The 14914-nt window shown below is 43.1% G+C and overlaps 1 protein-coding gene across 2 annotated transcripts in view; it reads right to left on the reverse strand.

Moving 5' to 3' along the window:
• Positions 1–14914, reverse strand: part of nop14 (NOP14 nucleolar protein homolog (yeast)) — a 53566-nt gene that overhangs the window by 34473 nt on the left and 4179 nt on the right. For both annotated transcript variants that reach the window (XM_041186544.1, XM_041186543.1), the window contains exons 2-4: positions 10364–10557; positions 2565–2699; positions 429–570 (exon numbers count right to left, since the gene is read on the reverse strand). In XM_041186544.1, the coding sequence (XP_041042478.1) occupies positions 429–570; positions 2565–2699; positions 10364–10546 (460 nt within the window). In that variant the 5' untranslated portion in view covers positions 10547–10557. The remainder of the gene's footprint in view (positions 1–428; positions 571–2564; positions 2700–10363; positions 10558–14914) is intronic.

Here is a 14914-nt window from a genome sequence, read left to right on the forward strand (position 1 = left end):
GTCCCATCACAACCATCTATCATAGACTCCTGCCCCTTTCACACGCCTGCCAAACCTCCACCCTAAGAAACACGCTCCAACCTTCCTCGGAGAGAGGTGAAAAACGCTGTTAATAATCTCAAACACTGAACCATCTTCCCACCATCGTCAAGGAAGCTCCCTATTAAAAGTCTCCCTTTGAAGTGTTGCCTTTGGATATGACCCTGGTTTGTAGAGACAAAAATTTATAATTGTACTACTGAATGGCTAAAGGGTGAGAGTTTCTCCACAGAAGCCCTCGTGCTTTATTAATATCCAACTGCGAACACTGCATGCTGCTTCACATTAAAGAAGGGGATTGATAGTGAAATCTTACACAAGCCCTGCACGTTAGAGCCTTTTTAATACTAACAGGAGTATTCAAACCACACTGTGCTCCTCATGCTCACCAGACAGAAGGCCCTTATCCTCCATTTCATTGTCAATGTCTGGCATGTCATTGAACTTCTCAATGTCTGCCAAAGATTGCCCATAATGGGTGAGTTCCTCATCCTCATTCAGGTTGTATATGTCCTTCTTTGTGTGCAGGCGCTGAAACAACAAGAACAAAATAATTAGGCAAATCCAGTAAGAGTTACACACCAAAGTAATTTCAATATAGATAATTCAGCCAGTGTATTTTGGTTGGAGGAATAAGGAGGATGTCTACCTCTTGGAAAAAGAGTCTAAGTTCTGATGAAAGGTCATTGACTTGAAACATTAACTCTGTTTCTCTCTCCACAGATGCTGCCTGACCTGCTGAGTATTCCCAGCACTTCCTGTTTTTATTTCAGATTTCTAATATCTGCAGTATTCTGCTTTTCAGTAAGAGTCTAAGTAGGTTAGAGGTGCAAAGGGATCTAGGAGTACAGATCTGCAAGTCATTAAATGTAGCAATGCAAATACAAAGCCATGAAGAGTGCAAATGAGGCACTGGATTAGTGATTGGGGAGCTTCTGCTTTGTCTCTCCGCAAGGCCAGGATTACAATGGCCAATTGCAGTGCTTCCTCTTGCCATGCTGGCTTAGATCGGCTAATGTGACACAGTAAGTTGTAAGTTATGGGAACTTCTGTATAGCTCAGTTACTTATCAAGGGAGTTTTCCTTTTTGTGTTTAGTCATCTGGTTTATCCTCTTCTCCTGCCATTTTAAAAACATATTAATTTACAGAAGGTGGGTGTAGTTGTTAAGACCAGCATTTGCCGCCCATTCTTAATTGTCCTTAAGAAGGTGGTATTGGGCCTTTTCCTTGAACCACAGCTGTCCATGAAGGTGCAGCCACAGTGCTGTTAGTGTGGGGGTTCCAAGATTCTGGATTAATGTCCCATCAAAAACTACAACATTAGAAAACTGAGTGTGTCAGGCAGGCATTCAAATGTAAGAACTGTCCATATATAGGTGTGCATGATGAGAAAGCTAGGTTACTATTTAGAATTAAAGCTGGGAACGCAGGAGGCCATCAACCTAAGTAATATATGCAGAGGCATCAGAAAAAGAGGAGCCATAAGAGGAATTATCAGTTGCAGCACATGCATTATAATCAAAGGATTCAAACTTCTTGCATGCTGGTGAGTTGGCATGACTGAATGGTCAGATTCCCAGAGCATTTGAATTGTTCTGTAGGGAGTGGGCGAGGCTGCTTAACGACTGACAGACAGAACCCCCCAGTTACCCCAGTAATTGCAGCATTCCAAGTATCATTCAGTCAGCAGAATTTAGACGCCCTCCTATTTTCTGTGTGCTGATGAAAGGTCATCACCCTGTTACATTAACCCGACATTCCTCTCTCCATGGATGATGCCTGTTTTTCTCAGCATCTGTTTTTTATTGCAGGTTTCAAACATTTTTGTTCCATGAGATGGGGATTGTACAAGCGAGGAAGTGAGAAAAGGACTTGCATTTAGTGTTTTAACATCCCTTGTAGAAATGCTTCAGTGCTTTATACACAATGGGATATTTTGAAACAGAGCGCCTACTGTTAGATAGACAGGCATTTATGCATGGCAAGATCCCATACATTGGCAATTAGGCAACCAATTAGCATCTACTTCTGACAATTCAAAATCTACTCGTATTAATCAAACAACATTGCAAAGTTGGTTTTAGCATTGGGATAATTTAATTATCTAAACAATTAAAGTATATAATTCAAATGATGAAGGGACCAAATCTACTTCTGGTTAACAATGTGGTGTTCTCCCTGATTTTCTCTGAAAGAGTCACGGGATCGCTAGCACCCACTCAAACAGGCAGATGGGAACCTTTGCTTCATATGTGAAAAAAGGCACCTGTGACAATCCAGGTTTCCTTCAGCACTGCACTGGTGTGATCATGTACTTGGATCACAGCTTTGGGTCTTGAACCCACGAGCCGGAGGTAAGACTGCTACCCGCTGTGCTGATCAGACAATGTGCCCTTCCCTTAATGGAACAATGAAAAGCAGGTCTGAAAGTGCAAAGTAACCAGCTATGAGGGAAACAAACAACCCAGATTAGTACAATTTTCATCACTGTTTTATTTCATTTGTTAAAACAGAAGAGTGTTACCTGCCGCTCCAGGGAGAATCTCTTTGTCATCTTCTCGTCTACAGTTAGCCCAGAATCATATTCACCAAATCGTCTGTCAACAAATGTATTGGCCTTCCCCTTATCCTGGTATTCCTTCAGCAAAGTCTCTGCGCGCTGGAACACAAGTGAATAATAAAAGTATCTTAAATTTTCCAGTAATATGGACAGTGCAATATTTGGCTATTTGCTTACAGGCTGACTCAATAATCCCAATTTTATAAACAGTCTGTCAATGTCAAAAAGGTGGCACAAGCACGACATACCAAATGGCCTCCTTCGACACTGCAAGTTTCTATGGTTCCATGAGTGTTTTTCTGGTTAGCCCAAAGAGTTAGCATGACTTAAAAAAAAGCAAAGACAGAATAAAATGACAAAGCAGAATTTGCTAAATCAGGGCATGTTGCGGTGTGCATTATTTGTTAGATATTTCCATCATTCTTCAGCACAAAACAATTTTTGTGGTGCCAAATTGCTGGAAATAAGAACTTATAACAGTGAGGTGAAATCTTAGAGAATGAGTGTATCTTCTTACCCAATAAGATTTGAGAAACAAATAGAGGAAGGATGTAAAGAAGGGTTGAATTATAGTCAAATCAAGTGCAGGATCTCCAGCAAAACCTGGACAACATTTGGGCTTGGGCTGATAAGTGACAAGTAATGTTCACATCACACAAGTGTCAGGCAATGACTATCTCCAACAAGGGAGAATCTAACCATTGCCCCTTGACATTCAATGGCATTACCACTGCTGAATCCCCCATTATCAAAAGGGAAAGATTGTATTGAGAGAGAAATGGAGGAAAAGTAGGGAAAAAAATTTCATTTTAAAAACCTCCAAGAGCTAATTACTATCCTGCAGGAATAGGACTCCAGTCTCAATTGTTCCCTTTCAGTGAAGAAGCTGTTTCTCATCTCAGTCCTAAAAGGTATTCCAAGTATTCCAAGTCTGTGACTCCTTCTTTTAGACTCCTCAGCCAGAGGAAACATCATCCCTGCATCCAGTCTGTCCATCCCTGTCAGAATTTTATACGTTTCAATGAGATCCCCTCTTATTCTTCTAAACTCCAGTGAATATGGACCCATTCGACCCAATCTCTCCTCAACCAACAATCCTGCCATCCCAAGAATCAGTCTGGTGAACCTTTGCTGCACTCCCTCTAAGGCAAGTATATCCTTTCTTAGGCAAGGAGGCCAGAACTGCAAACAATACTCCAGATCTGGTCTCACCAAGGCCCTGTATAGCTGCAGTAAGACATCCTTGCTCCTAGCAAGTTGTATCAAACAGCCGTTACGGAGATGTGGTTACAAGGATATCAAAGCTGAAAATAAATATTAAGGCGTATGTGACTTTGCGAAAAGGCAGGCAGGAAGGAAAGGGTGGTGGGATAGCTTTGTTAGAACAAGATGGAATAAGTGTGATAGCAAGAAAGAATCTTGGATCGGAAGATGTAAGATCCATATGGGTGGAGGTAAGAAATAACAAGGGGAAGACAACACTGGTGGGAGTAGTCTATAGGTCTCCTAACAGTATTTATACAGTAGGACAGAGAATAAATCAGGAGATAATGAGGACGTGTAAAAATGGCAGTACATTAATCATGGATGACTTGAATCTTCATATAGATTGAGAAAATCAAATTGGCAGAGGTAGACCCAAGCAAGAATTCATAGAATGTAATTGAGACAGTTTCTTAGAACAATATGTTGTGACTCCAACCAAGGATCAGGCTAACAAAAACAGAAAATACTGGAAAAACTCAGCAGGTCTAACAGCATCTGTGGAGAGAAAGACAGGCAGGGATTAGGCTATTTTCGATCTGGTAATGTGTAATGAGGCAGGTTTAACAAATGATCTCAGAGTAAATGGTCCCCTAGGAATCTGTGACCATAATATGATAGAATTTAGCATCCAGTTTGAGAGTGAGAAACTTGGGTTGGAAACAACTGTGCTAAACTTAAATAAGGGTAATTACAATTGAATGAGGGCAGAGTTGGCTGGAGTGGACTGGGAAAGGAGTTTAGCAGAAAAGATGGTTGATGAACAATGGCAGACATTTAAGAAAATAGTTCATGACTCTCAACAAAAATACATCCCAGTAAGGAAGGAGGATTCAAGGAAGGGGATAAACCAACCATGGTTAACTAAAGACGTTGAGGACATTATCAAATTGAAAGAATAAACATACAATGTGGCAAAGATTAGTGGTAAACCAGAAGATTGCGAAAGTTTTAAAAACCTACAAAAGATGATCAAAAAAATAATAAAGAGGGAGAAAATAAACTTTGAGGGTAAACTAGTCAGTAATATAAAAACGGACAGTAAGAGCTTCTTTAAATATATAAAAAGAAGAGAAAGGCCAAAGTGAACATAGGCCCCTTAGAGACTGAGGCTTGGGGAATAATAATGGGGAACCAGGAAATGGCAAGGGAGTTGAATAAATACTTTGCTTCAGTCTTCACAGTAGAAGATAGTAGTAGCATACCGAAAATACTAAATAATCAAGGGCAAAAGGTGGGGAGGAAATAAATACAATAGCTATCACTAGAGAAAAAGTACTAGGGAAACTAATGGGGCTAAAGACCGATAGATCCCCTGGGTCTGATGGGTTGCATCCTAGGATATTAAAGGAAATAACTACAGAGATAGTGGATACACTGATGGTAATCTTCCAAGAATCCTTAGATTCTGGAAAAGTCCCAGAAGATTAGATTACAGTCAATGTAACACCCTTATTCAAAAAGGGAAGGAAACAAAAACCAGGTAACTATCGGCCAGTTAGCTTAACATCTGTCATTGGGAAAATGTTGGAGTCTATTATAAAGGATGTAATAGCAGAGCATTTAGAAATACATAATCTAATCAAGCAGAGTCAGCATGGCTTCATGAAAGGGAAATCGTGCCTAACAAATATATTTGAATTCTTTGAGGAGGTAACAAGCAGGATAGATAAAAGGGAACCATCACACGTAACATATTTGGATTTCCAAAAGGCGTTCAATAAGGTACCACACATAAGGCTACTTTATAAGGTAAGAGCCCATGGTGTTGGGGGTTGTATATGAGCATGGATTGGCTAACTAATAGAAGATAGTGAGTTGGGATAAGGGGGGCATTTTTGGGATGGCAACCTGTAACTAGTGGAGTACCAGGGATCAGTGCTGGGGCCACAATTATTTGATAATATATATTAATGACTTAGATGAAGGAAATGAATGTACTATCGCCAAGTTTGAGGAGGACACAAAAATAGGTGGGAAGGCAAGTGGTGAGGATGACACAAGCAGTCTACAGAGGGATATAGACAGGTTAAGTGAATGGGCAAAAACTTGGCAGATGAAATATAATGTGGGAAAATGTGACCTTATGCACTTTGGCAGGAAGAATAGAGGAGCTGAATATTATTTAAATGGAGAAAGACTGCAGAAAGCTGCAGCACAGAGGGATTTGGGAGTCCTTGTGCATGAATCCCAAAAAGCTAATATACAAGTTCAACAGGTAATAAGGAAGGCAAATGGAATGTTGGCTTTTATTTCAAAGCAAATGGAAAAATAGTGAAGTCTGGCTAAAACTATACAAGGCACCAGTTAGACCACATCTAGAATACTGTGAACAATTTTGGTCCCCTTATCTAAGGAAAGATATACTGGCGTTGGAGGCAGTCCAGAGAAGGCTCACTAGGTTGATCCCAGGGATGGAGGGATTTTTTTATGAATAGAGGTTGAGTTGGTTGGGCCTGTATTCATTGGAGTTTAGAAGGATGAGAGGCGACCTTATTGAAACATAAGATTCTTAGGGGGCTTGAAAGGGAAGATGCTGAGAGGTTGTTTCCTTTTGTGAGAGTGTCTAGGACCAGAGGGCACAATCTCAGAGTAAGGGGGCGCCCATTTAAAACAGATGAGGAGGAATTTCTTCTCTCAGAGGGTAGTCAATCTGTGGAATTCTTTACCGCAGAGGGCTGTAGAGGCTGGGTTGTTAAGTATACTCAAGGCTGAGATAGACAGATTTTTAATCAGTAAGGGAATCAAAGGTTATGGGGGAAAGGCAGGAAAGTGGAGTTGAGAATTATTAGATTAGCCATGACCTCATTGAATGGTGGAGCAGCCTTGATGGGCCGAATGGCCTACTTCTGCTCCTACCTCTTGTGGTCTAACCGCTACAAAGTCTCAAAAAAAGGAATGAAACCAGACAGACCACCCAGCATCGACCTAGGCACTGGAACTGACAATGGCAAACTCAGCCCTGTTGACCCTGCAAAGTCCTCCTCACTAACAGCTATGGGGCCAAAATTCGGAGAGCTGCCTCACAGACTAGTCAAGCTACAGCCTGACATGGTCATCCTCATGGAATCATATCTTACAGATAATGTCCCAGACACCCCATCACAATCCCTGGTATGTCCTGTCCCAACAGCAGGACTGGCCCAGCAAAGGTAGCGAGACAGCGGTAATACAGTCAGGAAGGAGTTGCTCTGGGAGTCCTCAACATCGTCTCTGGACCCCATGAAGTCTCATGGCATTAGGTCAAACATGGGCAAGGAAACCTCCTGCTGATTACCATGTACTTGCCTCAGTTGATGAATCAGTGCTCCTCCATGTTGAACACCATCTGGAGAAAGCACCGAGGTTGGCTAAGGCACAGAATGTAATCAGGATGGGGGACTTCAATGTCCATCACCAAGAGTGGCTCAGCAGCACCACTACTGACTGAGCTGGCCAAGCCCTAAAGGACGTAGCTGCTAGATTAGGTCTGCAGCAGTTGGTGAGGAAACCAACAAGCGGGAAAAACATACTTGACCTCATCCTCACCAACCTGCCTGCAGCAGATGCATCTGTCCATGCCAGTATTGGTAGGTGTGACCACCGCACAGTTGTTGTGGAGATGAAGAACCGCCTTCACATTGAGGATATCCTCTATCTTGTAGTGTGGCACTCCCATTGTGCTAAATGGGGTAGATTTCGAACACGTCTAGCAACTCAAGACTGGGCACCTATGAGGCGCTGTGGGCCACCAGCAGCAGCAGAACTGTACTCGAACACAATCTGTAACCTCATGGCCCGGCATATCCCCCACTCTAACATTACCATCAAGCCAGATAATCAACCCTGGTTCAATGAAAAGAACAGGAGGGCATGCCAGGAACAGCACCAGATATATTTAAAAATAAGGTGTCAACCTTGAGAAGCTATAATGCGGCGTGCCAAATAGCATAAGCAGCAAGTGATAGACAGAGCTAAGCAATTCCACGACCAATGAGTCTCGTCCAAACTCTGCAGTCCTGCCACATCCAGTCGTGAATGGTGGTAGAAAATTAAACAACTCACTGGAGAAGGCTCAATCAGTTTACTCTCGATCATCAGTAAAAAAATGGAAGGGGTCATCAATAGTGCTATCAAGTGGCACTTGCTTAGCAATAACCTGCTCACTGATGCCCAGTTTGGGTTCCGCCAGGGCCACTCAGCTCCTGACCTCATTACAGCCTCGGTTCAAGCATGGACAAAAGAGCTGAACTCCTGAGGTGATGTGAGAGTGACTGTCCTTGGCATCAAGGCTGAGTTTGACTGAATATGGCATCAAGATGCCCTAGCAAAACTGGAATCCATAGGAATCAGGGGGAAAACTCTCCACTGGTTGGAGTCATACCTAACGCAAAGGAAGATGATTGTGGTTGTTGGAGGTCAGTCAACTCAGCTCCAGGATGTCACCGCAGGTGTTCCTCAGGGTGATGTCCAACCATCATAAGGTCAGATGTGGGGATGTTCACTGATGATTGCAAAATGTTCAGCACCATTCACGATTCCTCAGATACTGATGCAGTCCACGTCCAAATGCAGAAAGACCTGGACAATATCCAAGCTTGGGCTGACAAGCGACAAGTAACATTCATGCCACACAAGTGTCAGGCAATGACCATCTCCAACAAGAGAGAATCTAACCATCACCCCTTGATGTTCAATGGCATTACTATCATTGAAACCACGACTATCAACATCCTGGAAGTTATCATTGACCAGAAACTGAACTGGACTAGCCATATAAATACTGTGGCTACAAGAGCAGGTCAGAGGCTAGGAATCGTGTGAAGAATAACTCACCTCAGACTCACCAAAGCCTGCCCACCACCTACAAGTCAGGAGTATGATGAAATACTGCCCATTTGTCTGGCCAAGTGCAGCTCCCACAATATTCAAGCAGTTTGACACCAACCAGGACAAAGCGGCCCGCTTGATTGACAGTACACCCATAAACATTCACTCCCTCCACCCCGGTGCATAGTAGCAGCAGTGTGTACCATCTACAAGATGCACTGCAGAAATTCACCAAGGCATTTTACACAGCAACTTCTAAACCCATGACCACTACCATCTAGAAGGACAAGGGCAGCAGATAGATGGGAACACCACCACCTGGAAGTTCCCCTCACAGTCACTCACCATCCTGACTTGGGAAATATATTGCCATTCCTTCACTTTCGCTGGGTCAAAATCCTGGAACTCCCTTCCTAACAGCACTTGTGGGTGTACCTACACCACATGGACTGCAGCAGTTTAAGGCGGCAGCTCACCACCACCTTCTCAAGGGCAATTAGGGATAGGCAATAAATGCTGGCCCAGCCAGCGAAGTCTACATCCCATGAACGAATAAAAAAAATCTTAAGTCCTCTTGCAATAAAGACAAGCATACCATTTTCCTTCTTAACTGCTTGCTGCTCCTGCATACTTGCTTTCAGTGATTGGTGTACAAGGACACCTAGGTCCCTTTATACATCAACATTTCCCAATGTTTCACCATGTAAACAATACTCTGCCATTCTGTTTTTCCTACCAAAGTGGATAACTTCACACTTATCCATGTTATACTGCACTTGCACGTGCACTCAACCTGTTTAAATCACCTTGATGCCTCTTAATATCCTCCTTACCACTCACATTCCCAACAAGTTTCGTATAGTCAGCAAACTTGGAAATGTTACATTTGGTTCCCTCAGCCAAATCATTGATATATATTGTGAATAGCTGGGGCCCAAGGACTGAGCCTTATGGTACCCTACTTGCCACCGCCTGCCACTCTGAAAAAGGCCTGTGTATTCCTCCTTTCTGTTTCCTGTCTGCTAACTAATTCTCAATCCATGCCAATATATTATCCTTAATCCCATGTGCTTTCATTTTACACACTAACCCCATATGTGGAACTTTATCAAAAGCTTTCTGAAAATCCAAATACACCATGTCCACTGTTTCTCCCTTATCTATTCTGCTAGTTATGTCCTCAAAAAACTCCAGTAGGTTTGTCAAACATGATTTCCCTTTCATAAATCCAATGATTTCCCTTTCATAAATCATAGCTAGTTACATGTGGAAAACTGTGGGGTTGTTCTGATTAGAACAGAGAAAGTTAAGGGGAGATTTTTTAATAGAGGGGTTAAACATTGTGAGAGAGAGAATCTATCAGAACCTATCTGCGCCATTTCCATTGGCAGCAGGATCAGTAACCAAAGGATAGGAGATGATTTTGTTTTAAACTCAGCAAGTTATGATGATCTGGAATGGGCTGCCAGAAACTGTGGTGGAAGCAGATTCAACAATAACTTTCAGAATAGAATTGGATATGTAATTGAAAAGGAAACATTTGCAGTGCTAGGGTAAAGAGATGAGGAGTGGGACTAATTGGATAGTTCTTTCAAGATTGTCACAGACAGGATGGGCCAAATGGCCTCCTTCTGTCATAATGACTAACAACAGATATTGTAACATATACAACAGGTAATATAATCTCTTACCCTTTTAATAGATTTTGATCGAGATACGCCAGGTAACCCACGGTCATGCTTTGTCTTCCGGCCAAGAATATTGAACTTTTGCTTGTTTATTTTCACCTCAAAAGGATTTGTCTTAATGTCTCGTGTGGACTTTGCCTTCCGTATATTATCAGAAGTGATCTTTTTCTTCTGAGCTTTCCCCATCTTTCACAATTCTGAGTAATTGTAAAAAGAAATATTCTTTGTAACGCATAGAACTGCCTTCAAAGTCAGAGAAGATTCATATTTAAAAGAAATACACGTTTAAACATTGCACCAGCTCCGGCTGCTTTGCCGTAAGTAATATAGGAACAGGAGGCCATGTAGCCTGCCCCACCATTCAACAAGATCATAGCTAATCTGCAACTACCTCCATATAGTCAACGCCTAACTTCACATCATAACGCTAATACCTTTGGTTAACAAAAATTTATCAATCTTTTAGTTTTAACAATTGACCTGGCATCAATTACTCTTTGTGGAACCACACTTGGGGCCTTATTTAGGGTTAGGGTTAGCCTAACCCTAACTACCAATGTTTTGATTTGCCAACTCTATGTTAACGACAACAACTTACATTAACATAGCATCTTACCATAAAATGTCGCAAGGTGCTTCACAGGAGTATGATAAAACAAAGTACGGCACAGAGTCACATAAGGAGCTAGTAGATCAGATGACCAAAAGCTTGGTCAAGGAGATATGTTTTAATGAGTGTCTTAAAGGAGGAAAGTGAGATAGAGAAGCAGAGATGTCAGTCTGGCCACCATTGGTGCAGTGATTATAATGGGAATGCACAAGAGGACAGTATTAAAGAAGCATAGGTATCTTGGAGTGTTGGAGGGGATTACAGAGAGGGATCAGCAAGGTCATGGAGGAATTTGTAAGCAAGGATGAGGAATTTAAAGTCAAGACATTGTTTGACTGTGAGCCAATGTAGGTCAGCAATGTAGGTCAGCAAGGGGTAAAAGGGTGACAGGACTTGCCACAAGTTCAAACATGGGCAGCAGAATTTTGGATGACCTCAAGTTTACAGAGGGTAGAACATGGGAGAACAGCCAGGAGTGTGTTGGAATAGACAAGTTTAGAGGTAACAAAGGGATGAATGAGGGTTTCAGCAGATGAGCAGGGGCAAAGTCAGGCAATGTTACTCAGGTGGAATGGGCACTTTTAGTGCTGGCAAGAATATGAGGTTGGAAGCTCATCTTGGGGTCAAATGTGAAAACAAAGCTGTGAACAGACTGTCTTAATCTCAGACTGTTGCCACGGAGAGCGGCCCTGGTGAAAACAGCACAGAGAGAGTGTGAATAAAGAGCAGGGAGAGTGTGAATAAAGAGCGGGGAGAGAGGGAATAAAGAGCGGGGAGAGAGGGAATAAAGAGCGGGGAGAGAGGGAATAAAGAGCGGGGAGAGAGGGAATAAAGAGCGGGGAGAGAGGGAATAAAGAGCGGGGAGAGAGGGAATAAAGAGCGGGGAGAGAGGGAATAAAGAGCGGGGAGAGAGGGAATAAAGAGCGGGGAGAGAGGGAATAAAGAGCGGGGAGAGAGGGAATAAAGAGCGGAGAGAGAGGGAATAAAGAGCGGAGAGAGAGGGAATAAAGAGCGGGGAGAGAGGGAATAAAGAGCGGGGAGAGAGGGAATAAAGAGCGGGGAGAGAGGGACAGAGGCCCCACTATCAGCGATTCAAACCAACACTGAAAAAACAAAGAGTGATGTCACTGAAGAGCAGGCAGATGATTGGCTGGTGAGTATTTCAGCTTTTCGCTTTGTTTTAGATTTAAAATAGCAGCTGAGTAACTATCACTTGTTGATTATTATTAAATTAGTAACTAAAGGATAGGGGAAAAATAAATAAATAATAAAGGTAAAACAACAAAAAAGATTGAGAGCAAAGCGGCTGTATAAAGAGCAGAGTTTGCCTTTGACAGAGTGGAGCTGCTGTATAGAGAGTGGAGTTTACCTGTGACGGAGCAGAATGGCTGTATAAAGAGTGGCGTTTACCTTTGATGGAGTGGAGCGGCTGTATAAAGAGTGGAGTTTACCTGTGATGGAGCTGGTTCTCACCCAGACACTCAGTGGTGCTGGAATTTGAAAGGATTGATGTCAGGACAAGGGAGAGAGTTGATTGGTAGGTAGTGGGTAAGTTGTTTTTTTTCCACTTTAAAGCTACATTACAGAAGGTAAGAGTCTCAGCATTTGTTTTAAGAAAAATTAAATAGTTTTCTCCTTGGCTTAAATTTAAGGAAATAGTCTTTTAATTCAAAACAATCAAAAAAGTATGGCAAGGGAGCTCATTCTCGTGTGTCGTACGGCCTGCAGCATGTGGGAATTCTTAGACACTCCTTTGCAATCTGGATGACCACATGTGCAGGAAGAGCCACCGGCTTGACCAGCTTGAGCAACGGATTTCAGAGCTTCAGCATCAGCCCGAGACACAGCAGTGCGTCCGCAAGGCTGAGGGTTACGTGGATAGCACGTTTTTAGATGTGGTCACTCCGCAGCTTCAGGAAGTGCAGTCAGAGAGGGAATGGGTGACCACCAGTCAGGATAAGGGAGACAGGCATGGTAGTCAGGAAAGCCGCAGAGTGCATCTCAGTCAAGAACCGTTTTTCTGTTTTGGAAAAAGGTGAGGGTGAAGGTTCCTTTGGAGACTGCAGCCAGAGCCAAGTCCACGGCATTGTGGGTGGCTGAGCTGCACAAAGCAGGGAGGAGTAAGGGTGCAAGAGCAAAAGTGGTAGGAGACTCAATAGTGAAGGGTGCAGACAGGCGCTTCTGCAGTTGTAGACGTGACTCCAGGATGGTATGTTACCTCCCTGGTGCCAGGGTCAAGGATATCACAGAATGGCTACAGGGCATTCTGAAGCAGGAGGGCGAACAGTCAGAGGTCATGGTTCACATTGGTACCGACAACATAGATAGAAAGAGGGATGAGGTCCTGCAACAAGAATTTAGGGATCTAGGTAGCAGATTAAAAAGCAGTACCTCAAAGGTTTGTAATCTCTGGATTATTCCCTGCGCCACGTACTTGTGAGTATAGGAATAGGAGGATAGAAAGGGTGAATGCGTGGCTGAAGAGATGGCGCAGGAGGGAGGGCTTTAGTTTCCTGGATCACTGGGTCTGTTTCTGGTGAAGGTGGGGCCTGTACAAGTCGGACAGGTTGCACCTGAACCGGAGCGGGACCAACATCCTTGCAGGGAGGTTTGCTAGTGCTGTTGTGGGGGAGGTTTAGGTTAATTTGGCAGAGGGATGGGATACAGAGTGGAGGTACAGTAGGAGGTGATGCACAGCCAAATATAGAAGATAAACTAAGTTAGTCTGAAAGGCAGAGCAAATGTAGACCTGTTAAGGCACAAGGGAATAATGCAAGGCTTGAGTGAATCTATTTTAATGCAAGGAGTGTTACAAGTAAGGCAGATGAACTGAGGGCGTTGATTGGCACATGGGAATATGATGTTGTTACTATCACATAGACATGGTTGAGGGAAGGGCAGGATTGGCAGCTCAATATTCCAGGGTATAGAATCTTCAGGCGTGATGGGGGTGTAAAAGAGGAGGTGACATTACACTATTGATCAAGGAGTCAATTGCTGCAGTAAGGAGGGATGGTATCTTAGAATGTTCCTCAAATTAGGCCACATGGGTAGAACTTAAAAACAAAAAGGGGGCAATCATTTTGCTGGGAATGTACTATAGGCGTCCAAACAGTCAGGGGGAGATCAAGGAGCAGATATGTAAGCAAATCTCACAGAAGTGTAAAAATAATAGGATAATAATAGTTGGGGATTTCATTAGTTTCAACTTCCCCAATATTAACTGGGATAATCTTAGTGTGAAAGACTTCGAGGAGGCTGAATTCTTAAACAGGCATTCAGAAGAGCTTTTTGAGCCAGCACGTAGAAGGTCCTACAAAAGAAGGGGTGGTGCTGGACCTAATCTTGGGGAATGAAGCCGGGCAAGTGGTAGCAACGTCAGTGGGAGAGCATTTCGGGGATAGTGACCATAACCCAGTAACATTTAAGGTAGTTATGGAAAAGGGCAAAGATGGGCCAGAAATAAAGGTCCTGATCTGGGGGAAGGCCAATTTCAATATGATAAGACAAGATCTGGCCAAAGTGGACTGGAAGCAGCTACTTGTAGGAAAGTCTACATCAGATCAGAGGGAGTCATTCAAGAAGGAAATAGTCAAGAGTTCAGGGCCAACATGTTCCTATAAAGGTGAAGGGTAGGACCAATAAGTCCAGGGAACCCTGGATGTTAGGGGATACAGAGGATTGGATAAGAGAAAAAAAAAGGCTTATGGCAGATAGAAAGGGCTGAAAGCAGTGGAAGCCTTAGAGGAATATAGAAGGCGTATGGGGTACTTAAAAAATTAACTAGGAGAGTGAAGGGGGGGACATGAAAAAACACTGGTGGGCAAGATGAAGGAAAATCCCAAGGCATTTTATAAATATATTAAGGGCATGAAGATAGCCAGGGAAAGACTAGGGCCCATTAGGGTCCAAAGTGGCAATCTGTGCATGGAGCTGGAGGACCT

The sequence above is a fragment of the Carcharodon carcharias genome, chromosome 4, assembly GCF_017639515.1.
Source record: "Carcharodon carcharias isolate sCarCar2 chromosome 4, sCarCar2.pri, whole genome shotgun sequence".
Classification (NCBI taxonomy): domain Eukaryota; kingdom Metazoa; phylum Chordata; class Chondrichthyes; order Lamniformes; family Lamnidae; genus Carcharodon; species Carcharodon carcharias.